The sequence below is a fragment of the Pseudophryne corroboree genome, chromosome 1, assembly GCF_028390025.1.
Source record: "Pseudophryne corroboree isolate aPseCor3 chromosome 1, aPseCor3.hap2, whole genome shotgun sequence".
Classification (NCBI taxonomy): domain Eukaryota; kingdom Metazoa; phylum Chordata; class Amphibia; order Anura; family Myobatrachidae; genus Pseudophryne; species Pseudophryne corroboree.
Genome location: NC_086444.1, coordinates 984843987 through 984870986, shown reverse-complemented (window position 1 = coordinate 984870986; position 27000 = coordinate 984843987). Strand labels below are relative to the sequence as shown.

The following is a 27000-nucleotide window of genomic DNA, read 5'->3' as shown; positions in this document are numbered from 1 at the left end:
AATGCAGAGGGATCCCAAGGATCCTTCTCCTGGGAAGAATTGCATAATGTAGCCCACGGGATACAAACACCATTTAGAAATGGCATTCGCTGCCGGGCCAAGCTCAGAAATGCGTCACATTCTGGAGCTTGGTGAATTTCGCATTTTCCCAACTGCCGTAGAAACTTTTGGTGTCTGCTTTGCAATCACAATAGGAGGAATGCAGCAGATATCTTCAATATCTATTGCAGTCCCCAATGCATACATTCAGGTGCTGTCTAATATTTGTTGGCAGCCTCCAAAACCGACTGTTTTCTGAGATGTCTCGCAAATATTATTTGTTAAATATTCTTCATAATACATTTTTTAGATTGTAGCATAAACTAAAAATGTTTTATGTATTCATTGACTGAGTCTCCGTTCTTTACTGCATGATAATTTCACAGGATCCACAAATTATTATTGATATGAATGTTACTCTACTGTCCTGCTGGTGCTCCTGACCTGCTGTATAGCAGCTAGACATATATTTTATATACAGCACTCTTGGGGAGATATATCAAGCCTTGGAGAGTGGGAGAGAAAGTAGAAATATACAAAGCACCCAATTATCTTCTGACACTTATCCAGCACAGTGGATGTAATTAGAAGCATCACTTGCTTTGGGAAAATACCCAACTTTATCTCTCTCCATGGCTTGATACATCTCCCGTAAAATATCATGTCTCCCTTTCACTTAATTAAAAAGTTAACTTAATAATTTACAATGTCTTTGTCTTGGAAACATGTTATCTCTCGGACCTCCTTGTTGTAATGTCGGTAGGACACGATGTGCCGTTGAAGTTCCTGAACTGGCATGGCTCAGATTAGGCCAAAGATAAAAGAAAAAAGTCATATTACAGAACTGTGTTATTAGCCAATAGGGGGATATATTTGGTTACACATATAGAGCCTGATTCTGAGATTTACATAAATCTCTGATGTTTAATGATCTGCACATGAGCAGGCACGGCACTGTACACATGCAGATCTGGTCCCGCAACATCCTGAGTAACCTCAGGGTTACTAGATATCCTATGTGCGCGCAGATGATCCTGTGCTGCCCCTTCAGATGCAGCAGCGCATCACAGAATCCAGGGTTACTTTTTTACTTAATACACCTCATGTAGCTTTTGCATAATTCTGCGGAGGTGCCATTAGCGTCCACCTCTGAATCAGCACCATATTTATATAGAGGAAGGGGCGTGATTAGAACTTCGTGGGTCCCATAGCAACATTTTTAAGGGATCCCCAAATTCAGATCTCTAGAGAGAGAATTGCAGCAGGGACACAGAGACAGAAAGAGTGGCGGCAGGGCCACACAGAGAGAGAGAGAGAGAGAGAGCAGGCAAAGACATAGGGACATAGATAGGCAGCAGGGACTTAGGGACAGAAAGAGGCAGCAGGGGCATAGAAATAGAGAGAGGCAGCAGGGGCATAGAAACAGAGAGAGGCAGCAGGAACGTAGGGACAGATAGAGGGTCAGCAGGGATTTTGTGAGATACAGTTGGGACAAAGTAAGAGGCAGCAGGGATGTAGGAACAAATAGAGGCAACAGGAACATAGAGACAGAACGAGTGGCAGCAGGGACACAGAGAGTATGTGCCGGCAAAGACATAGGGACAGAGATGGGCAGCAGGGACAGAAAGAGGAAGCAGGGGCATAGAAACAGAGAAAGAGAGGCAGCAGGAACATAGGGACAGATAGAGAGGCAGCAGGGACGAAGGGACAGAGAGAGGCAGCAGGGACGAAAGGACAGAGAGAGGCAGCAGGGACGAAGGGACAGAGAGAGGCAGCAGGGACGAAGGGACAGAGAGAGGCAGCAGGGACAAAGGGACAGAGAGAGGCAGCAGGGACCTAGAGACTAACAGAGACGCAGAAGGGACGTAAGGACAGACAGAGGCAGCAGGGACGTAGGGACAGATAGAGAGGTAATTGCAACCAGGGCCGGCAATAGAAATCTCGGGGTCTGGTACAGTGATATCTCTGGGGCCCCCTTAGATTTTATATACTGTATACACAGTATAAATAAACAAGTTTCAACAGCAGCACTCAGGAATAACACACACAACGACAGGCACTTTCAACCAACATTTCAATACAGCAGCATTTTCGTCAGGGTATATTATCTAAGTAGCGGAACAAAAAATGTGGGATTTAGAATTTTGGATAAGGGATACACAACCTGTATATTATATTATATATATATACACACACACACACACATACACATATATATATATATACATATATATATATATATACACACACACTGAATTCTAAATTTGCTGCGCTATGTAACAAACGTAATAAATATTTATACACATATATAAATGTGTATCTCTGCTTCCCGCACCACACACACCACAGTCTGTCTCCCTCTCTTCCTTCCTCCCACACACCCCGAAGTCTATCTCTCTCAAAAACTCCATGCTGCATTCACAACTTCCCCACCCCATCCCAAAGCCCTGTATCCCCTCCCCAAGCCACACCTGCGCTGCACTCCCCGGTATCCAGATCCTCACACCGCATAGCAAGTACCATACGGCGCTCACACCCCACCAGAAGAGGCCGGCGCAGGGCATAGGAGTCCTGGCAGCAGTGCCTCTGCCATGTCCTGTAAATGCCTGCAACAGAGATGGACTCGGAGGAGTGGATGCACACTTGTACCACACAGTCAGTGTGTGTGAGAGGCTCCTGTCACTCTGAGACCGCACCCACACTGCCTACAGCTCGCTGCCTTACTTGGACAAGATGGCTTACATCCCTTCTGGGCACTAAGCTGTGTATCCTTGGGACCCTCTAATACTTAGGGCCCAGTACAGGTGTGCCCTTTGACCCCCCATGTCACTGGCCCTGCCCTTACTCATGGCTCTCTACAATGACCCTCACTCACTTCATCCATCCTCTATGCTCTCCACCCACCCTCACTGCCCTCTACCCCTACCCTCCTTACTGTACTCTACACCGACCATCTCTCACTGCTCCCTACACCCACCCTAAAAAATTACACACTACCGTACACACAAATAACAACCGCTACAGTGCTGCTAGATCAGACTTAGGCAGTGGGGGGAAGTGGGGGATATTGGAGTAAACTAAGATAAAAGAAACAAATTATTGTTCTTCAATGTAACAGTTGAATTCTAATGCCTCCCTCCCCCCTTCTCCCATCTGCCTAAGTCTGATCTAGCAGCAGTACTAGTGTTTTTATTGTCAATAGTACGGTGTGCCAAACTGTAAGCGGTACTACTATGTGGCATATTGTATATAAAAGGTAATACTATGGCATACTGTGTATAATGGGTACTACTATGGCACATTGTGTATAAGGGGTAATACTGTTTGGCGTACTGTGTATAAGGGTACTATTGTGGCATACTGTGTATAAGGGGTTTTACTGTGGCCTAACGTGAATTAGTGGCACTACTGTATGTAGCGTGAATAAGGAGCACGAATGTATGGGGTAACCATGCCCCTTTCCTGCAAGTCCATGCCCTCTTTTTGGGAGGCACACTCTGTTCCTATTCAGAATATTTAGGGAGGGGCACCAGTGCTCTTTCTGGCATAGGGCACCAAATTAGCTAGTTATGGTTTTGGCACAGTGTATATCTAGCAAAGGGGCTCTTAGTTATGCATGGTAATAAACCACATGGGATGTCACTAGCAGAACAAATAACTATCTTGGCATGTACAGTGTAGTACATGTGAAAAGACTCCCTATTACACACTGTAGATGCACCGATACACATAAGAAGTTTCACATTAACTGACTGCAGTGGCGTCACAAGGCGGGTGCGGGGGGTGCGGCCCGCACCCGGGTGTGACACCAAATGTCAGCTCCTCCGCAGTGACAGGAGCCAGGTGCTGCAGTGTGAAATTCCGCTACAGCACCCGGCTCCTGTCATAGCAGAGGAGCCGACAGCACACTGAGACCGTCTCTGGGGGAAGCCCAGCATCTCCGGAGATGCTGGGCACGCCCCCAGAGTGACGATACCAGTATCCCCGCGAAGCCACGCCCCCTAGCGGTAAGGTCACGCCCCCTTTTTGCCGCGATCGCGGCAGTACATCAGGGGTGCGCACCGGGTGTCACCACACCTGGTGACGCCTCTGACTGACTGATGTATTAAATAATCAAAAAAGAAGTTTATTTAGTATGTGTGTGTTAAGGGGCCTACACACGGTGCAATGTTTCTTCCGGTATGGACTATATATGTGGAGACTCCTTGCCATGCTGATGCGCGGTTCCACAAGGAAAAACAGACTGTGCAAGCAGGCCAACATTGACTATATTGGTGGTGCCAGGCTCCGGTCACATCGAATAATTAATGTCGGGCATTTCCTGCATCATGCCATGTGTACCTGGCATTAGATTAATACAATGTATAGTTACCGCAATAATGGAGATAGGGATGTTCACTCCCGACTAATACGATCGTGTCCGGAAATCACTATGGAACGCATGGAGTAGGATCCTATCATTGTCCATTCACTAGTTCTGAAGATTCTATCAAGTGTTTCAAGTAAAAACTTTACTAATTCGTAGAAACTTTATTGCCCTAAAACAACTCTGAATTAAACATAAAAAAAAAAAAAAAATCTTAGTAATGGCAGCTAAAAGTATAAAGTTACATGTGAATTCAGAACATAGGGGCTGATGCAGAGCTGAACTCATTTGTATAGCGTATACTGTTTGAATCTGCAACGTGCATGCTCGGTAAATGAGTGCACACAAGTGATGCGGCGTCACATACATTTCCATTGTTTCTACAAATGAGACCTCATACATCTAGCCTCAATACGCCACGCAGTGTGACATGCCCGGTGTTAATGAGTCACCACGTCACGTGCAACTCTGCTAACGTTAGGTGTCTTTATTGCCAAAAATGCATCCTAGTCACATATAGTATGTGTGACTGAATCTGTATATGGAGCACAATGGAACTTATATTAGAAAAAAGCTGCAGCTGCTACATCATAACACTTCTCATACAGATTCAGAGACTTATGTTAGGTACACACTGATAGATATATCTATAGCTGGATCGGGCAGTGTTTTGTGCATACATACTACTCGATCAGTTATGACTTACATCACGAACTGGGCGGGCATTTACATACGCCCGCCCAGTTCAGCTGTCAATCGCCGGCTTCTGCAGCATGTGTAAGGGCAGTCGGCTGACCACCCGTACACACACACAACGATGCACTAATATATCTGTAGATATATTAGTCATCATGTGTGCTGCAGTGCCATCGTTCACAGATATATTGTTGGCACACACTGGCCGACGGGCCAGTAATATATTGGCCGTTCAATACAACGGCCTATATATCAGCCAGTGTGCACCCAGCATCAGTCAAACACATATTATGCGATATAGATAATGTTAAAAAAAAAAGGTATTTGCTGTTTGAGTTCCATTACAGGTGAACTGGTGCATATACAAGTCTTACATTGAGGTCTATTTTATTTTGTCCTACTCAACAAGCATTAAGTGGTCGCACTCTTATGTAGGCACACCGTGGTGTGCGTTGTAATGCATGAGGCCAAAGGAGAATAGGAGAAAAAATGAGTTCAGATTAGGCTATTTAATTTGAATTATTTTTCATGAATAAACAATTAAGTTGGTAACAGTGCAGGTGAATAAAACAGTTGAAATTTTCTGTCAGAAATGTCTATGTCTGCCAGTGGGGCTGGGATGGGCTGCTGCGGTCACGCTAGGACAGTGGTTCCCAGTCCTCAAGAACCCAAACAGTTCACCTTTTTTCAGATACTTAGCAGGGGCACAGGTATGTGACCAACTGACACATTTGAAAAATCCTCAGGTAATCTGGAAAACATGAACTGTTTGGGAGCCAGAGGACAGAAACTGAAAACCACTGTGCCAGGTGGTGTGCGGTCATTCGGATATAATGCACATACAACACACTCACCGAGAGCATCTCCGGGACCCTCGGAATGACGAAAATGGGGGTTCGGGAAGCCATGCCCCCTTTTTTCACCGCACATGTATAGATCCTTTTTTAATGCTGCAACGGGTGTCATAGGATTAAGTGAAGACCCTGAACCAAATTTATATATATATATATATATATATATATATATATATATATATATGTATATATATATATGCAGTGGAGACCGGCGGCACTCAAGCAGACTCGAATCATGTAGACAAAATGCGGTAAGTTTATTCCGACATGTTTCGGGGAACTCCCCGTCCTCAGGGTCTAACAAACCAAACTAAACCACAGTGAATCCTTATAAACCCACCAAACAATAATGAGACATACATACACAACTATACTCACCTGTGTCACGGCGCCAAACGTCCGCCCAGAAGTCCCGCAGCACGCCGGAGTCGCCCGCCGATGACATCAGCGGAAGTCGCGCCGGACCGTCACCGGGGCAACAGGACGCTCCACGTGCAACCCCACCAACCGCCCCGGCCGGAAACATACCTGCGCGTCACCGGACTCCGCGCAGCACGACTGGCTCATGACACAGGGGAGTTACCTTAGCAACCTGGAAAAGTAAATAAACAAATGAACAAATAAACAAATACATGAAAAATGGACATAACTTCGAATCAACAACATTATGACATACATATTAAAAGAGCAGTTGCATGAAACCTATTAACCAATAAACCGTTGGGCTAGTTAATCCTGAAGTTAACCCTAATGAGATATGCTGCTATGTTAACTATATGGCTCCCTAATGAGGGAAGCTGGGGACATTTATAAATAACACTGCAATCCCAAATTTTCATTGAGACCACCTGGAGACAACGTTCCCAATGTAAAGATCCAACGTGTCTCCCTCTGTAGTAATGTCCTACCCCTGTCACCTCCCCTAAGCGAACTAGGCACCTGATCAATTATAATGGCTCTAATGCTAGCCACGCCATGTTTAGCAACTAGACAGTGGCGCGCAAAAGGTTGTTCACTGCTCCCTTTTTCATGTGCCTTCTTGATGGCACTTCTGTGGAGGGCCATGCGTTCACGGAACTGTCTTATGGTACATGTGAGTAAGTAGACCACATGTGTGGATGTACATGTGAGTCGGTGTTTAATGATGAATTTCTTGCCAGTCATTGGATGGTTAAAATAAGAATTTACTCACCGGTAATTCTATTTCTCGTAGTCCGTAGTGGATGCTGGGAACTCCGTAAGGACCATGGGGAATAGCGGGCTCCGAAGGAGGCTGGGCACTCTAGAAAGATTTAGGACTACCTGGTGTGCACTGGCTCCTCCCACTATGACCCTCCTCCAAGCCTCAGTTAGGACACCGTGCCCGGACGAGCAGACATAATAAGGAAGGATTTAGAATCCCGGGTAAGACTCTTACCAGCCACACCAATCACACCGTACAACTCGTGATACTATATCCAGTTTGACAGTATGAAAAACAACTGAGCCTCTCAACAGATGGCTCAACAATAACCCTTTAGTTAACAATAACTATTTACAAGTATTGCAGACAATCCGCACTTGGGATGGGCGCCCAGCATCCACTACGGACTACGAGAAATAGAATTACCGGTGAGTAAATTCTTATTTTCTCTAACGTCCTAGTGGATGCTGGGAACTCCGTAAGGACCATGGGGATTATACCAAAGCTCCCAAACGGGCGGGAGAGTGCGGATGACTCTGTAGCACCGAATGAGAGAACTCCAGGTCCTCCTCAGCCAGGGTATCAAATTTGTAGAATTTTGCAAATGTGTTTGCCCCTGACCAAGTAGCTGCTCGGCAAAGTTGTAAAGCCGAGACGCCTCGGGCAGCCGCCCAAGATGAGCCCACCTTCCTTGTGGAATGGGCATTTACAGATTTTGGCTGTGGCATGCCTGCCACAGAATGTGCAAGCTGAATTGTACTACAAATCCAGCGAGCAATAGACTGCTTAGAAGCAGGAGCACCCAGCTTGTTGGGTGCATACAGGATAAACAGCGAGTCAGATTTTCTGACTCCAGCCGTCCTGGAAACATATATTTTCAGGGCCCTGACAACGTCTAGCAACTTGGAGTCCTCCAAATCCTTAGTAGCCGCAGGCACCACAATAGGCTGGTTCAGGTGAAACGCTGACACCACCTTAGGGAGAAACTGGGGACGAGTCCTCAATTCTGCCCTATCCATATGGAAAATCAGATAAGGGCTTTTACATGATAAAGCCGCCAATTCTGACACTCGCCTGGCTGAAGCCAAGGCCAATAACATGACCACTTTCCACGTGAGATATTTCAGATCCACGGTTTTTAGTGGCTCAAACCAATGTGATTTTAAGAAACTCAACATCACGTTGAGATCCCAAGGTGCCACAGGAGGCACAAATGGGGGCTGAATATGCAGCACTCCTTTCACAAATGTCTGAACTTCAGGTACTGAAGCTAGTTCTTTTTGAAAGAAAATCGACAGAGCCGAGATCTGTACTTTAATGGAGCCTAGTTTTAGGCCCATATTCACTCCTGCTTGCAGGAAATGCAGAAATCGACCTAGTTGAAATTCCTCTGTTGGGGCCTTTTTGGCCTCGCACCATGCAACATATTTCCGCCATATGCGGTGATAATGCTTTGCCGTAACATCTTTCCTGGCCTTAATAAGCGTAGGAATGACTTCTTCCGGAATACCCTTTTCCTTTAGGATCCGGTGTTCAACCGCCATGCCGTCAAACGCAGCCGCGGTAAGTCTTGGAACAGACAGGGCCCCTGTTGTAGCAGGTCCTGTCTGAGCGGTAGAGGCCACGGGTCCTCTGAGAGCATCTCTTGAAGTTCCGGGTACCACGCTCGTCTTGGCCAATCCGGAACCACGAGAATGGTGTTTACTGGTGTAAACCGACTGGTACACCCACGGTGTCACTAGAGCGTCCACAGCTATCGCCTGAGGGTCCCTTGACCTGGCGCAATATCTTTTTAACTTTTTGTTGAGGCGGGACGCCATCATGTCCACCTGTGGTTTTTCCCAACGGTTTACCAGCATCTGGAAGACTTCTGGATGAAGTCCCCACTCTCCCGGGTGGAGGTCGTGTCTGCTGAGGAAGTCTGCTTCCCAGTAGTCCACTCCCGGAATGAACACTGCTGACAGTGCTAGTACATGATTCTCCGCCCATCGGAGAATTCTTGAGGCTTCCGCCATCGCCATCCTGCTTCTTGTGCCGCCCTGTCGATTTACATGGGCGACTGCCGTGATGTTGTCTGACTGGATCAGCACCGGCTGGTGTAGGAGCAGGGATTTTGCTTGACTTAGGGCATTGTAGATGGCCCTTAGTTCCAGAATATTTATGTGAAGGGAAGTCTCCTGACTCGACCATAGTCCTTGGAAGTTTCTTCCCTGTGTGACTGCCCCCCAGCCTCGAAGGCTGGCATCCGTGGTCACCAGGACCCAGTCCTGTATGCCGAACCTGCGGCCCTCTAGAAGATGGGCACTCTGCAGCCACCACAGTAGCGACACCCTGGTTCTTGGAGACAGGGTTATCAAGCGATGCATCTGAAGATGCGATCCGGACCACTGGTCCAACAGGTCCCACTGAAAGATTCTGGCATGGAACCTGCCGAAGTGAATTGCTTCGTAAGAAGCCACCATCTTTCCCAGGACCCGCGTGCAGCGATGCACTGATACCTGTTTTGGTTTCAGGAGGTCTCTGACTAGAGATGACAACTCCCTGGCTTTCTCCTCCGGGAGAAACACTTTTTTCTGGACTGTATCCAGAATCATACCCAGGAACAGTAGTCGTGTCGTCGGAACCAGCTGTGACTTTGGGATATTCAGAATCCAGCCGTGCTGGTGCAGCACCTCCTGAGATAGTGCTACTCCCACCAACAACTGTTCCTTGGACCTCGCTTTTATTAGGAGATCGTCCAAGTACGGGATAATTAAAACTCCCTTTTTTCGAAGGAGTATCATCATTTCCGCCATCACCTTGGTAAATACCCTCAGTGCCGTGGACAGTCCAAACGGCAGCGTCTGGAATTGGTAATGGCAATCCTGTACCACAAATCTGAGGTACTCCTGGTGAGGATGGTAAATGGGGACATGCAAGTAAGCATCCTTGATGTCCAGGGATACCATGTAATCCCCCTCGTCCAGGCTCGCAATAACCGCCCTGAGCGATTCCATCTTGAACTTGAATTTTTTTATGTATGTGTTCAAGGATTTCAAATTTAAAATGGGTCTCACCGAACCGTCCGGTTTCGGTACCACAAATAGTGTGGAATAGTAACCCCGGCCTTGTTGAAGTAGGGGTACCTTGATTATCACCTGCTGGGAATACAGCTTGTGAATTGCCGCTAGCACCGCCTCCCTGTCTGAGGGAGCAATCGGCAAGGCAGATTTTAGGAACCGGTGGGGTGGAGACGCCTCGAATTCCAGTTTGTACCCCTGAGATACTATTTGAAGGATCCAGGGATCCACCTGTGAGCGAGCCCACTGATCGCTGAAATTCTTGAGGCGGCCCCCCACCGTACCTGGCTCCGCCTGTGGAGCCCCACTGTCATGCGACGGACTTGGAAGAAGAAGCGGGGGAGGACTTTTGCTCCTGGGAACCTGCTGTTTGTTGCAGTCTTTTTCCCCTACCTCTGCCTCTGGACAGAAAGGACCCGCCTTTTCCACGCCTGTTTTTCTGGGTCCGAAAGGACTGAACCTGATAAAACGGCGCCTTCTTAGGCTGTGAGGGGACATGGGGTAAAAATGCTGACTTCCCAGACGTTGCTGTGGAAACTAGGTCCGAGAGACCATCCCCAAATAATTCCTCACCCTTATATGGTAACACTTCAATGTGCTTTTTTGAATCTGCATCTCCTGTCCACTGGCGAGTCCATAAGCCTCTCCTAGCAGAAATGGACAATGCACTTACTTTAGATGCCAATTGGCAGATTTCCCTTTGTGCATCTCTCATATATAAGACTGAGTCTTTTATATGGTCTATGGTTAACAGGATCGTGTCTCTGTCTAATGTGTCAATATTTTCTGACAGTTTATCTGACCACGCAACGGCAGCACTGCACATCCAAGCTGACGCAATAGCTGGCCTAAGCACTCATTACTTTCCATAAGCCCATCCACTCAGGTGTCTGCCCCGCAGGGGGTGACATCCCTTCTAAAGGCATCTGCTCCGCCTCCACATCATTATCCTCATCAAACATGTCGACACAGCCGTACCGACACACCGCACACACACAAGGAATGCTCCGAATGAGGACAGGACCCACAAAAGCCCTTTGGGGGGACAGAGTGAGAGTATGCCAGCACACACCAGAGCGCTATATAATGCAGGGACTAACTAAGTTATGTCCCCTATAGCTGCTTTTTATATTATATATGTATTGCGCCCAAATTTAATGCCCCCCCCTCTCTGTTTTTACCCTGTTCTGAAGTGTAGACTGCAGGGGAGAGCCAGGGAGCTTCGTTCCAGCGGATCTGTGAAGGAGAAATGGCGCCAGTGTGTCTGAGGGAGATAGCTCCGCCCCTTTTCCGCGGCCTATTCTCCCGCTTTTTTCTGGATTCTGGCAGGGGAATTTACCACATATATAGCCTCTAGGGCTATATATTGTGGTATTTTTGCCAGCCAAGGTGTTTTTATTGCAGCTCAGGGCGCCCCCCCCCAAGCGCCCTGCACCCTCAGTGACCGGAGTGTGAAGTGTGCATGAGGAGCAATGGCGCACAGCTGCAGTGCTGTGCGCTACCTTGGTGAAGACTGATGTCTTCTGCCGCCGATTTTCCGGACCTCTTCTTGCTTCTGGCTCTGTAAGGGGGACGGCGGCGCGGCTCCGGGACCGAACACCAAGGACTGGGCCTGCGGTCGATCCCTCTGGAGCTAATGGTGTCCAGTAGCCTAAGAAGCCCAATCCGGCTGCAAGCAGGCGAGTTCGCTTCTTCTCCCCTTAGTCCCTCGCTGCAGTGAGCCTGTTGCCAGCAGGTCTCACTGAAAATAAAAAACCTAAAATTATACTTTCTTCCTAAGGGCTCAGGAGAGCCCCTAGTGTGCATCCAACCTCGGCCGGGCACGAAATCTAACTGAGGCTTGGAGGAGGGTCATAGTGGGAGGAGCCAGTGCACACCAGGTAGTCCTAAATCTTTCTAGAGTGCCCAGCCTCCTTTGGAGCCCGCTATTCCCCATGGTCCTTACGGAGTTCCCAGCATCCACTAGGACGTTAGAGAAAGGATGTGCCTGTAATTAGTGTGTTGCACGTTGCACATCCTAAACATCTAAAGCAACCTTTTTTGGACCTAAGGAAATGCTTTTCTTGGTGCTTGGTGAGGCTAGACACATCTAATTTGACTACATAATCACCAATGTTTCTGCCACGTGTATAGCTGGGCAATAAGGAGGTATGTGCTAAAGATGTCAACGCAGGGTCAGTCTGAACCATGGACCACAGACGTTTGGCCCTTTTGGTCCTATCATCAGATCCGACCACATACTTGTTAACCCAAGGTAACCTATGTTTTGATGAGACTTGTGTCTTAGGCCTAGGGCATAACGCTGTTTCACGAGGGATACCCATAGCCCTCTTTCGTGCCTGTTGCAAGGATTTTAATGGGTAACCCCTTTCTGCAAATTTAACTAGCATGGCTTCCATGGCATTATCTGTCTCGACCGGGTCTGTAGTGATCCGGCGGACACGCATAAATTGCGAAAATGGCAAACCTCTGCGTAAAGCTGGCGGATGGTGACTCTGGAAATTCAGTAATGTGTTGCGATCTGTACTTTTAACATAAAGGGAAGTGGCCAATTGTCCATCTTGTATAGTAATGGTGACATCTAGATAATTAATCGATTTGTCATCAATTACATAAGTAAATTGTACCGCATGTTGCGTGGCGTTATGTCCCTTTACATTGGGAACGTTGTCTCCAGGTGGTCTCAATGAAAATTTGGGATTGCAGTGTTATTTATAAATGTCCCCAGCTTCCCTCATTAGGGAGCCATATAATTAACATAGCAGCATATCCCATTAGGGTTGACTTCAGGATTAACTAGCCCAACGGTTTATTGGTTAATAGGTTTCATGCAACTGCTCTTTTAATATGTATGTCATAATGTTGTTGATTCGTAGTTATGTCCATTTTTCATGTATTTGTTAATTTGTTAATTTGTTTATTTACTTTTCCAGGTTGCTAAGGTAACTCCCCTGTGTCATGAGCCAGTCGTGCTGCGCGGAGTCCGGTGACGCGCAGGTATGTTTCCGGCCGGGGCGGTTGGTGGGGTTGCACATGGAGCGTCCTGTTGCCCCGGTGACGGTCCGGCGCAACTTTCGCTGATGTCATCGGCGGGCGACTCCGGCGTGCTGCGGGACTTCTGGGCGGACGTTTGGCGCCGTGACACAGGTGAGTATAGTTGTGTATGTATGTCTCATTATTGTTTGGTGGGTTTATAAGGATTCACTGTGGTTTCGTTTGGTTTGTTAGACCCTGAGGACGGGGAGTTCCCCGAAACATGTCGGAATAAACTTACCGCATTTTGTCTACATGATTCGAGTCTGCTTAAGTGCCGCCGGTCTCCACTGCATATTTTGAGGATCAGCTTTGTTTCTCACGGAGGGCACCGCAGCACGTTGTTAGTGGGAGAGGGAGTGCCGGGATCATTACATTGGATTATGTGGAATTCCTGGGTTACGGCGGCTGCCAGTGTTAACCCTGACTTCAGCCAAGGCACCCCTCCCTTTATTATCAACATATGAGATAACTTACGGGACTAAGATTCTTTTATTTGGAGTTGTTTGCTTCCAGTACCCGATATCAGGCTGGTTATTCCTGTGAGAACCCAGAATATTAACAACACTGTTGCATAAACCACCACAACCCTCGGTGACATAGAACATGTTTGATATTAACTCTGAGGTGGACAGTGCATTGGACTTGATACAGCGTGATGCCAGTGAGCGCCTGAGTTTTTCCGATGTGGAGGCTAGAGCTATTCTGGTGGACAGACGGCTCGCTGACGATACTGTGAAAAGCTCTAATGATGAGCTCTATAGAAAATGGCTCAGAATGAAACAAAAAGAATGTGATTTTACGTACCACGGAATAAGCTTGTCTGATTATTATCGGAGTAATATGATTCCACGTGGGTTCAGGATTCGCAATACACCCACCATTGGCCGGTTTAATACCTCATTCTGCCGCCGATGGGTGGCAATCCTTAACAAATGCTCAATGGACCTCATATTGCTAGTCGTGGAGGAGTCCACAAGAGAGCTCAATAACATCAGAGAGCAGCTCATAGCGTTTGAGGCTGAGCACAAGCCAACACTCCAACTTGATACCCAAATTGATTGGATGACCAGACTTAATAGTCAAGTTGAACAGTACAAACAGGATCTGTTGCGGTTTAAAAAAGAGAAACTTACTACAGTCCAGAGGGACTATCAACAGCGACAAGTTTACCCTTGGTTGAATGGAACTCGTACAACACAGGATTCCCAATATCCTAACCGACGACAACAAGCACGCCGATGGCGTGAACCACGCGGTGGTACAAGTACCTCAGCAAGCGTGTTACGGAAGGAGGACCCGGTAGGACAAGCGCGCTGGAGGGACAATTCCCTTTAGATCAGCACCCACGGGGGGTGCAAGTACGATCCACCCGCGCACCAGGCACAGGGCGCGGACGAGGACGCGGAGGGCGGTGCAAAATCAAAGACACATACGCTCCAAAGCCCCCGAGAAATTAAAAGAGACTGTATTTAACTGGTCTTCCACACCATTGACGGACATTGAATATCGGACACTATCTAAAGGTCTCTCTTTCGTCCCTACCTCCTTTCCTGATGCTCTGGAGAGGAAGGTAGAAGTACAACGCTTGGGGAGAACACTCCGGAGACGGGAATATTTCAACCACAGAGAGGAGGACAATGCGACTAGCTCTAGTCAAGTGATCCCCCCACAACTCCAAAAGATAGCCCCTCGCTCGCAGTTTGACCACCCCAGCCTCAACCCCACGATCCGTACCTTTACCAGAATGTTGGAGACGGAGGCTCAGACTGGCCCAATGAGGGACATTCAATTAAATTTATCCAAGCCCGAATTAGACGCCCTGAAGGGACTTTCCCAACGATCTGATATAGTAATCCGTAAAGCGGACAAGGGGGGGTCCATAGTGATACAGGACCTCACCGATTATGTTAAAGAATGTGAGCGGCAGCTCGGTGATTTAAATACCTATACACGTCTCACTATGGACCCTACCCGAAGTTACAAATTAGAATTAGATACCTTCCTTGATACCTCCATGAGCCAGGGCTTGATCACTCAATATGTATGTAAAAGTTTAAAAGTTGAACACCCACGGGTACCACTTTTTTACACCGTGCCCAAGGTTCATAAAAGGTTGGTGGATGCCCCTGGTCGCCCTATTGTGTCAGCCAGGGGGTCCTTATACCATCCTATATCAGTTTATCTAGATTCTTTTCTTAATCCTTGTGTACAGGCACTTTCCTCGTATCTGAAGGACACGACAGACCTGTTGCTACAATTGCAGCGATTGGGTCCCTTCCCCGTGGGGACTTTACTCTGTAGTGCTGATGTCACCAGCCTCTACACCTGCATCCAACATGAAGCAGGTGTAGAGGCGGTTCGAATGTTGATTCAGGACAATGAGGCCTACACAGGCCCTGAGGTGTCCTTTTTTCCATCATTACTTAATCGCATTCTCAGATGTAATTATTTTATTTTTAATGGTAAAATCTGGTTACAGATCGCGGGATGTGCGATGGGGTCTGCCGTGGCCCCATCGTACGCGAACGCGTTCATGTACCAGGTGGAGAAGAAAATGTTTTCCCTGGACCCCGCTGTAGCACCGGAGGTCATTCTGTACCGACGTTACATTGATGACCTGCTTGTGTTGTGGCGGGGCCCAAGGGATAAATTAAGCTCACTGTGGGAGGAACATAACGCCACGCAACATGCGGTACAATTTACTTATGTAATTGATGACAAATCGATTAATTATCTAGATGTCACCATTACTATACAAGATGGACAATTGGCCACTTCCCTTTATGTTAAAAGTACAGATCGCAACACATTACTGAATTTCCAGAGTCACCATCCGCCAGCTTTACGCAGAGGTTTGCCATTTTCGCAATATATGCGTGTCCGCCGGATCACTACAGACCCGGTCGAGACAGATAATGCCATGGAAGCCATGCTAGTTAAATTTGCAGAAAGGGGTTACCCATTAAAATCCTTGCAACAGGCACGAAAGAGGGCTATGGATATCCCTCGTGAAACAGCGTTATGCCCTAGGCCTAAGACACAAGTCTCATCAAAACATAGGTTACCTTGGGTTAACAAGTATGTGGTCGGATCTGATGATAGGACCAAAAGGGCCAAACGTCTGTGGCCCATGGTTCAGACTGACCCTGCGTTGACATCTTTAGCACATACCTCCTTATTGCCCAGCTATACACGTGGCAGAAACATTGGTGATTATGTAGTCAAATTAGATGTGTCTAGCCTCACCAAGCACCAAGAAAAGCATTTCCTTAGGTCCAAAAAAGGTTGCTTTAGATGTTTAGGATGTGCAACACACTAATTACAGGCACATCCTTTAACCATCCAATGACTGGCAAGAAATTCATCATTAAACACCGACTCACATGTACATCCACACATGTGGTCTACTTACTCACATGTCCCTGTGGTCTTGCCTATGTGGGCAAGACCATAAGACAGTTCCGTGAACGCATGGCAAGTGCCATCAAGAAGGCACATGAAAAAGGGAGCAGTGAACAACCTTTTGCGCGCCACTGTCTAGTTGCTAAACATGGCGTGGCTAGCATTAGAGCCATTATAATTGATCAGGTGCCTAGTTCACTTAGGGGAGGTGACAGGGGTAGGACATTACTATAGAGGGAGACACGTTGGATCTTTACATTGGGAACGTTGTCTCAATGAAAATTTGGGATTGCAGTGTTATTTATAAATTTCCCCAGCTTCCCTCATTAGGGAGCCATATAGTTAACATAGCAGCATATCTCATTAGGGTTGACTTCAGGATTAACTAGCCCAACGGTTTATTGGTTGATAGGTTTCATGCAACTGCTCTTTTAATATGTATGTCATAATGTTGTTGATTCGTAGTTATGTCCATTTTTCATGTATTTGTTAATTTGTTCATTTGTTTATTTACTTTTCCAGGTTGCTAAGGTAACTCCCCTGTGTCATGAGCCAGTCGTGCTGCGCGGAGTCCGGTGACGCGCAGGTATGTTTCCGGCCGGGGCGGTTGGTGGGGTTGCACGTGGAGCGTCCTGTTGCCCCGGTGACGGTCCGGCGCGACTTCCGCTGATGTCATCGGCGGGCGACTCCGGCGTGCTGCGGGACTCCTGGGCGGACGTTTGGCGCCGTGACACAGTTGAGTATAGTTGTGTATGTATGTCTCATTATTGTTTGGTGAGTTTATAAGGATTCACTGTGGTTTAGTTTGGTTTGTTAGACCCTGAGGACGGGGAGTTCCCCGAAACATGTCGGAATAAACTTACCGCATTTTGTCTACATGAATCGAGTCTGCTTGAGTGCCGCCGGTCTCCACTGCATATGTTGAGGATCAGCTTTGTTTCTCACGGAGGGCACCGCAGCACGTTGTTAGTGGGAGAGGGAGTGCCGGGATCATTACATTGGATTATATATATATATATATATATAAAAATTTATTCCAATGAACCAGGCACTCACACTTTAGTTAAAATACCTTGCTCCGGTATATATATATATATATATATATATATATATATATATATATATATATATATATATATACATATATATATAGCGCAACGCATGCCCTCTTTAGAAGGTAGTATAGAGTAAATGCTTTCCTTTACTGAGCGCCTGGCTCCATCTTGATACAAGGAAGACAAGTGGCACTCACCGGACTTCAGAAAAATAGTCTCTGTATTAGTGCATCACAAAAAACAAATTTTACAGCATATTGTGCATCCAACCACGGCGGGTCTTTTTATCAAGGTGCTGTGTTTGAAAAATACACAGCACCTTGATAAAAATATATATATAACTCCTCAGGTGATCCAAGCAGGAAAATAATCTAGATGGAAAAGGCTTATGGTTTAGTATTTCCACTCTACATGGATGAGTATCATAGGCAGATATATATTTGCGTACCAGACCAAAAACTTGTTTGGAAGCCTGTGACAGTATCTTTTTCACATATCACTTCTGGATGTGACTCTTCCTTATGATGTATCTATTTTGAATTTAGATTTTTTTTTTTAAACCTAATCAATAGGTAGAAAAAGGTTGCAGTCCCAGGATGGAGTTTTTCACAAATTCTGTCCCTGTGGAAGTCATGTGGATGAAATGTGTTGGTGGGCCTTAATGATCTGGACATTAACCTGCAGGAACCCAAGTTGCCACTCTACTGCTGGAACTCTGGTCCAATTGGATGACATAGAAGTTGTGAAAAACTCCAAATATTCTGGGACTGCAACCTTATTTGTAACATAAATGAAAAATAGTAAAACGGTCAATGCTCTCATACCGACTGGAACCATAAATAAAATGTATGTAAACATAAAAAGACAAAATAACTAGTCCATCACTCCATATATGAATAAACAGAAAAGAAAAATTTAAGAACACAAGAATGTTTTGTATTGCTGCTTGCAATATCAGTTTCTTTGGTTTCTAATGTTAGATCAGGAGCAATCAGCAATTACTTAGAACAGAAAATAGCAGGCTCTGTAACAGCAGACTATACAGCAGTAACTCCAGTAGCAATTACACAATAAGTAGTTTATATCAGGAGCCTAAACGTTGTAACCACTGACTCTGCTACATATTATTGTGGTTTCCATTTCATCTGCTACTCTGATAGCACTGAAACTGTCCCAAGTACAACACTAGAGGTTTTCTTTCAAATGTACGATTGAAAATTATATATCAAACGTGACAAAAAAAAAAAGTTCATTTGAAATGGTCTGTATTAGAAGCCTGTGTTATTGCAGCATATGCACAGAGGAATTCCTTCACTAAACATGAGCACAGTTGCATAAACAAAGCTGGTCGGGGCTGAAAATATAAGTAAATACATTCCTCAAACAAAATAAGAGGGCTGCTGTGTAAAGCTCAGACTCGGTCGACATAAAGCAGTAGATAATATTTGACATTTATCATTTACGATTTAATCACATTAATATAAACGGAGTATAAGCTAAACTCATAGATTGTTAGGCTCTCACAAATTTATAATGCTATATATTTACATTACTGCAACTTTTATAATAAAGTGTTCAACTTCAAAATACCGGTTATATCTTTCTACATCTAATCGCATAACTCGAGATTGGCATTGCAACAAGAAACCAATAAGCTGGGTACACACTGAGCAATATGCTGCTCCAATTCGCCAGGTCAAATGCAAATCGCTCAGAATGAAGCATATTGGGCAGTGTGCGTGCTTCTACCTTCGCCAGCGATATCGCTAGGTTTGAGGTGCTGCACATCAAACCTACCGATATTGTTAGTGTCCTTGTTTATGCTAATAAAGGACGGAACATGATCATTCCATCCTTCATTATCTCTGCAGTGGATACGGGCAATATGAGCCGACGGGCATTTGTTCCGATATATAACATAACAGAAATTCAGTGGTATCCATTAGATGTAGTAATAAACCACAGCTAATGGATTCACTGGGGGCTATCCTGCAGAGGGGAGTACTGTGTGGGTGGGGGTTCTGCACAGGGGGTCAATTTAACACAGATTTTATTTTTTTGTGGGGGGGCAATTTTTCTTTTCTTGTGTAGGGCAATGTGTTTGAAAGTTTTACTGTGTGGGGCAATGTGTTTGAAGGTTTTACTGTGTGGGGCAATGTGTTTGAAGGTTTTATTGTGTGGGGCAATGTGTTTGAAGGTTTTACTGTGTGGGGCAATGTGTTTGCGGTTTATTCCTGTGTGAGGCAATGTGTTTGTAGTTTATTCCTGTGTGGGGCAATGTGTTAGTGGTTTATTCCTGTGTGGGATAATATGTTTGTGGTTTATTCCTGTGTGGGGCAATGTGTGAGATTTTTCCTGTGGGGGCCAATGTGTGATTTTGGACGGTCCCTACACCCAGTGCAGCGAAGTCACACCTCTTTTTATTCTGAGATGCACTCTTATCCCGGCTCGCACCTGCAGCACATGGTAATGTCCCACCCGGGTAAATCACAAAAGCTTTTCAGCTTTCAAAGTAGATCGCCAATCCCAAAAGTCTGGCCACCCTTGTTCTAGAAAATAATAGGTATAATGTAATTGGTTGCTATGGGCAACATCTCCACTTCTATAAACCCACACTTTAGTAAATATCCCCCTAAGGGGCTGATGCACGCAAGTCTGTTTTGCGGAGTCATGTTGTGATTTGTCACACCGAGATTGCTCTGCAGCTGAGCACATGCCTGATAATAATGGCGGCTATACCCACAAGCATATGGATAGGGGCAGTGCAGTCACATAGATGTGCACACAGCATATGGGCGTACAGACAGATTTAGCTTGGTGCATGCAGTGTGAGCACAATTGCTGAAGACTTGTGTGGAACTCTTTATCACACCCTAAATATTATAAAACAGAAGAAAAGAGAGAACAATACAAAAACATAACTGGGAGCAGACTGCAGTTCTCTGGGTGAGAATATTAATCTGTTCTAACACCCTGCTCATTCCTTGTCCTCATTCCTCTTCTGGCCTAAACTCTGACTATTCTGTATATACTCTACACTCCCTTCTTTCTGTGGAAAATCATTTTACTGTAATCTGTCTCCATTCTAGTCACTAGATGCAGGTCTGTCTCTTATCTAACCTTTGTCTATATACCAGACAGACAGCGCTTGTAAGTTCTCTCATTCCTCAGCCCCCAGTGTCTGCAGTTTGGGTGTCATCCATAATTTGAGAATGCATAAATACATAAAAAGTCAAAATATGTACCAGCAGAACACTAAGCTCCAAGTGAACTGTGCTGTGCAGAGAGCACCTAGTGTTACAGCAACATGTGGCAATGCTTTTCCTGCTCTGGATGCATGTACACAGGTGGTCATTTACTTAAAATAGGGCACTAGTGGGACCCAAAAGTTGAAAATGTTTGATAACCAGTGTAACAAAAATAAAAAGTAGCCCCCTCCCCTCTCTCTCTATTTTATGCTTAACTGGAAACTCTCAAACTCAGCAGCTAGATAATACTAGTGACAACGTCTCGCTCCGTCAGAGATTGTCTACAACAGTGGCAGTATAATAACACATTATATTCCGCATATGATATATACATACGGGATGCGGTCAAGATGCCGCCGGCCGGAATCCCGGCGGTCGAAATACCGACGCCGGAATCCCGACCGCCACAATCCCGACATATTCTCCCTCCGTGAGTGTCCACGACACCCACAGAGGGAGAATATAATAGTGTGCCGAGCGCAGCGAGGCACCGTGCCTGCAAGGGGCTGCGTTCCGCTCGCCACCCCTGTCGGGATTGTGTGGTCGGGATTCCGGCGTCGGTATTTCGACCGCCGGGATTCCGGCCGGCGGCATTTAGTACTGATCCCATACATACATATATGTACAAATAACAAGCTAGGGACACTTATTATTTCATTGCTGTTTATGTAGACTGTGTGCATGGCACAGCACAGCAATTTGTGGCATGCAAGGTTCCACACATTTCAATGCTGTCCATGCGTATCAAGGATCCCTTGCTCTCGGTAGTTACCTACAGTATGTTCACATAGCATTCAGTTTGGAGGGCAACACAAGTGTTTAGTTGTATGAACCAGTCAAGCTAAGAGTAATAGGGGGAAAAACACGATTTGTAGCGAAATAGAAAGAAACAAGTTCTAGAAAATCTAAAATGCAACAGGTGTAGTTTCCAGTATTAAATGACCTAAAAAAATTAGATTTTATTCAAACAAAATATATTAAAACACTGTCTTCCTATGCTATGTGTATATACTACAGTATAGTGGGAGCAATTCTGAGTCGATTGCAGCAGGAACTTTATTAGCAGTTGGGCAAAACCATGTGCACTGCAGGGGAGGCAGATATAACATGTGCAGAGAGAGTTAGATTTGGGTGGGTTATTTTGTTTCTGTGCAGGGTAAATACTGGCTGCTTTATTTTTACACTGCAATTTAGATTGCAGATTGAACAAATTGAAATATCTCACTTTGCATGTAATGAGTCTATATAATATATTAAAAAAGAAATAAATGAAGCGCCCATGTCAGTATTGAACAGATTATTATTCTTTTAAATAACAACAATTGAGCCCACGTTCGCTTGACTCAAGGGGCTGTATACACCCCTATAACTAGACGATCAATAGACAACAAAAGAAAAGAGCCAAGCGCTCATGGGTTCATGCTAATATTCAAATAAACGTATTCAGAGCCGGTAATTATATTTATTAAAAAAGATTTGTTTATTAATACTTATAATAACATCGATAGTTAATATCCTAAAATATTGAATGCACCTTATACAATGAATTGATACTTTTCCTTGCTGGCCAGCAGTTTTGTTATTGGCAAAAGAGAATCAGCTTCCCTCTATGAGGAGTATTTCACTTCAGAGGCTGCGTTGTAACACTGTCAGTATTTGAAACTTAGTATCAGTCAGTATGGTAACTGTTGCACATGAAAAGTGTAGCGGTGTAACGGCTGCAGAAAGCGTTTAAATGTATCCAATTACCTCCTTTGTAAATACAGCGGTGTGGTCCTGCCCCCTATGCCGAGCGTCCTCGGCAGTGTCTGATTTGTCCACGGGGGTTGCTCTATCTTCTCACCGACTGTAAGTGCAGATAATTCCGTAGGAGGAAGGATGTGGAGACGATCTTTTGGTACAACCGCTTGTTCCATCACAAAATGGCAGAGCTCGTAGCGGGATGGACAGATGGCACAAGTCCGATGTTACTCCCGCTCTGCTAAGACCGTACACCTCCGTGCTAGCCAAAAGCACTGCTGCAGCGACGAACTGGTGGGCGGAGACTGACGCGTTTCGTCACGGAAGCACGTGAAAAAGTCACGTGCTTCCATGACGAAACGCGTCAGTCTCCGCCCACCAGTTCGTCGCTGCAGCAGTGCTTTTGGCTAGCACGGAGGTGTACGGTCTTAGCAGAGCGGGAGTAACATCGGACTTGTGCCATCTGTCCATCCCGCTACGAGCTCTGCCATTTTGTGATGGAACAAGCGGTTGTACCAAAAGATCGTCTCCACATCCTTCCTCCTACGGAATTATCTGCACTTACAGTCGGTGAGAAGATAGAGCAACCCCCGTGGACAAATCAGACACTGCCGAGGACGCTCGGCATAGGGGGCAGGACCAAACCGCTGTATTTACAAAGGAGGTAATTGGATACATTTAAACGCTTTCTGCAGCCGTTACACCGCTACACTTTTCATGTGCAACAGTTACCATACTGACTGATACTAAGTTTCAAATACTGACAGTGTTACAACGCAGCCTCTGAAGTGAAATACTCCTCATAGAGGGAAGCTGATTCTCTTTTGCCAATAACAAAACTGCTGGCCAGCAAGGAAAAGTATCAATTCATTGTAGAAGGTGCATTCAATATTTTAGGATATTAACTATCGATGTTATTATAAGTATTAATAAACAAATCTTTTTAATAAATATAATTACCGGCTCTGAATACGTTTATTTGAATATTAGCATGAACCCATGAGCGCTTGGCTCTTTTCTTTTGTTGTCTATATAATATATTCATTTCACCTTTTAAGTTGAATTATTGAAATAAATTAACTTTTGCACGAGATTTTAGGGGAAAAGAGCAGTGATCCCAGAGTAGAAACACCCACCAATGAAATAGGCCAAGGTAAGAAGGAGAATGCATAACCTCCCACAGAGAACCTGCACACAATAGAAAAAAGCAAATTCCATGTACGAGATACAATTCTCATGTTCTTGCGGCTTAGATTATGTTGGTCATGTTTTTCAATCATCATTTATTTAATGACTAAGCCTTCTTTTTACATAAAAAAAGAGAATATGCACAAAGGAGCTTTTTCAGAGTTGGGGGCAAAGCAAGAAATATAAAAAAGTAGTACGTGAACTTTGTGCATCAGGTGGGGCAGATGTATAGTACGGTAATGTTACCCTTCAGGTGGGGCAGATGTATAGTACGGTAACGTTACCCTTCAGGTGAGGCAGATGTATAGTACAGTAACGTTACCCTTCAGGTGGGGCAGATATATAGTACAGTAATGTTACCCTTCAGGTGGGGCAGTTGTATAGTACCCTTCAAGTAGGGCAGATATATAGCACGGTAATGTTACCCTTCAGGTGGGGCAGATGTATAGTACAGTAACTTGGGACCATTGGCGTATGCTCAGTTGATGGCTAGAAGTACTACTAGCAGAGTGTATTCAACCGCTACATCTTAGTAGTATCCAACAGGTATTCATCTTCAATGGCCAAACTTTCCTTCACTCAGAAATTAAAATACCCAGTAAAGCTAAGAAGAACAAAAAACAGAGTTACTGATACCGATTATTATATATTTTGCCACATACCTTTGATAAATCTCTGAAATTGCTTGGAAGAGTCAAGTCCAGCTCTTCGGAGTCATAATTTGTAATGACCCATGGAAACACTGGATACTGATTTAGGTCATTGTAGGATCGCCCTGTAAAGACAAATCATTATTGGTAGTACTGTCAGATCAGATGTCACACAGTGGAAATGCAGGTCCTGAGAGACACATAAAACACACACAGAACAAACTGAAAAATCACTGCAGGGCACACAGTCACTGCATTACCAGCTATTGTGTTCAAGAACATTAAGTATTCAAAGTTTGAGATTTCTCTGTGCTGCCAACGCTGAGTCATGTTTGATGCTTTAAATATCTGCCGAGGACTAGCCAGGGAGATGCGCCTGCCAAAGAAAAAGAGAATATTCAAAATTCCAGTTTAGAAAACTAGGATTACAAAAAAACTGGATTAAATATGTCTAATTGATTAAGATAATCATGGATGGAGTATACAAGTACATAATGTAAACAGAGAGTGTGTGGTAATTAAGGGGCAGATGTATTAAGCCTGGAGAAGTGATAAAGCAGTGATAAGTACAAGGTGATAACGCACCAGCTTATCAGCTCCTGTCATTTTTCAAACCTATAATGATTGGCAGGTGCGTTATCACCTTCCACTTATCACTGCTTATATAACTTCTCCAGGCTTAATACATCTGCCCCAAAAGTACAGAAACAGCGGATAAGACCCATAAAAAGCTACTAGACCATGTATTTGTAGACACCATATGAAGAGTGTACATCAGGCCAGGTTATCTACTGTAAAGAATGTATAACTATCGCACAATGCAAAATGGTCTGTAGTAATTATGTATGTAGACATTCAAAATGTCAGCATGAATGCTATGTCAACAGTGAGCAGGTCAACATTCACACTGATGACATGGACATCACAATATCGACATTAAAGGTTTAGGATTAGGCTGCAGTTGGGAGTTCCAACACAGAAAAACGTGCTGACTGTAGCCACTCTCAATATTGATATTATGACCACACAGACACTGCATGGCGACTTTCAGACTATGGGGTATATTCAATTGAAGTCGGATCCATTCCAACATTCATTTGTCGGAATGGATCCGACCTGGGCCATTTAATGTCATCTCAATTCGACTTTTAGAAAAGTCGAATCGAGATGTGGGAGCTGAGACAGGCCCCCCCCCCCATCTCTCTGCCTCTACCCGTCCCTCCGGCGCTGCTCTCCGGCGCTGCTCTCCGTCTGCCTGCGGCTCTCCCGGTCTCTGCTCCCGCATCTCACTTCGACTTTTTTTTAAAGTCGAATTGAGATGGTTGAAAAGACACACAGCAAGGGGATCGTCAGCTATTCCGCAGATCCACGTGCTTTTCGACAAGCTGAATTCCTCGACTTGTCGAATAATTTGGGGTTTGGTTGAATATTTTGGAACCCCTACCGACTTAAAAAAGTCGAAAACTGCCGTCTTTTCGAAAGACGGCAGCTTTTGACTTCAATTGAATATACCCCTATGTTGACATTGGGTACCACCCCCAAGGCAATCACAGTACAGACTAGTCTTACATATATAAGGTGGTGTATTACATGCCTGGCCACAGAGTGAATTATTGAAGAGAAGGTGGGCAAGGGAACAGGTTTGCAAGTTTGAATTTCTACAGTATTTTGACTTAATGTACCATAAGAACAAGACCCATTAATACAGAGTTTGTATTAATAAAGAGTTAAATATTTTGCTAAAAAAAAATGTCATGTTCATTTGGCCAAGTCTAATTAAATGTGTCTTCACTGCCAGGAAGATGTGACTGTCAGGGTACTCTCGTAGGGAGAGTCCCCAAAAACAAAACAATGGGCAACTCTAAAGCTGGGCACACACTTGTCCAATCCTCCAGGACCCAACTCCTGACAGAATCCTAATTAGACTTGGTTGCATATTTTACACCCAATCTTTGCGTACACACCAGTCCAATTTTGCTTCAGATTCCCAATACACATCTGCTGAAAAGATTGCATCACCGTACACACACTTCCAATCTTTAGCCGAAAGATTGCCACTCCCATGAATAAATTGGAAGAAGATTTGGAAAAACCAGTCTCAGGAGCGTACACACTATAATAAATTGGTCTGGCGATTGGCGATTGGGTCTCCTGATTTTTCAGCAGGTTTAAAAATCTTAGACCAGATGACCAAAATTGGCTGAAACCAGAGGTCTTGTGAGCGTACACACTCCACCAATGCCGATCAACTGGTTTGGATGAGAATTGGACAAAATGTGTGGCCAGCTTAAGATTTCCCTCCTTTGTGAGCAACAGACCTGTCAGTGAGCAGCTCCAACATTACCTGGTGCTTACCACCACCACCACCAAACAGCCAGGTTCTGGATGATAGGGTCAACAATCAATAGGTTGACACCATATGATCGTCATGCATTAAGTCGACAGGGTCAAAAAGTCTACAGGTAATAGGTAGACAGTGGGTAA

At 45.1% G+C, this 27000-nt stretch overlaps 1 protein-coding gene across 3 annotated transcripts in view; it reads right to left on the bottom strand.

Moving 5' to 3' along the window:
* LRBA (LPS responsive beige-like anchor protein) overlaps positions 1-27000 on the bottom strand; it is a 1108277-nt gene that overhangs the window by 251214 nt on the left and 830063 nt on the right. For all 3 annotated transcript variants that reach the window (XM_063920568.1, XM_063920569.1, XM_063920570.1), the window contains 2 exons: positions 24777-24892; positions 24529-24641 (listed from right to left, as the gene is read on the bottom strand). In XM_063920568.1, the coding sequence (XP_063776638.1) occupies positions 24529-24641; positions 24777-24892 (229 nt within the window). The remainder of the gene's footprint in view (positions 1-24528; positions 24642-24776; positions 24893-27000) is intronic.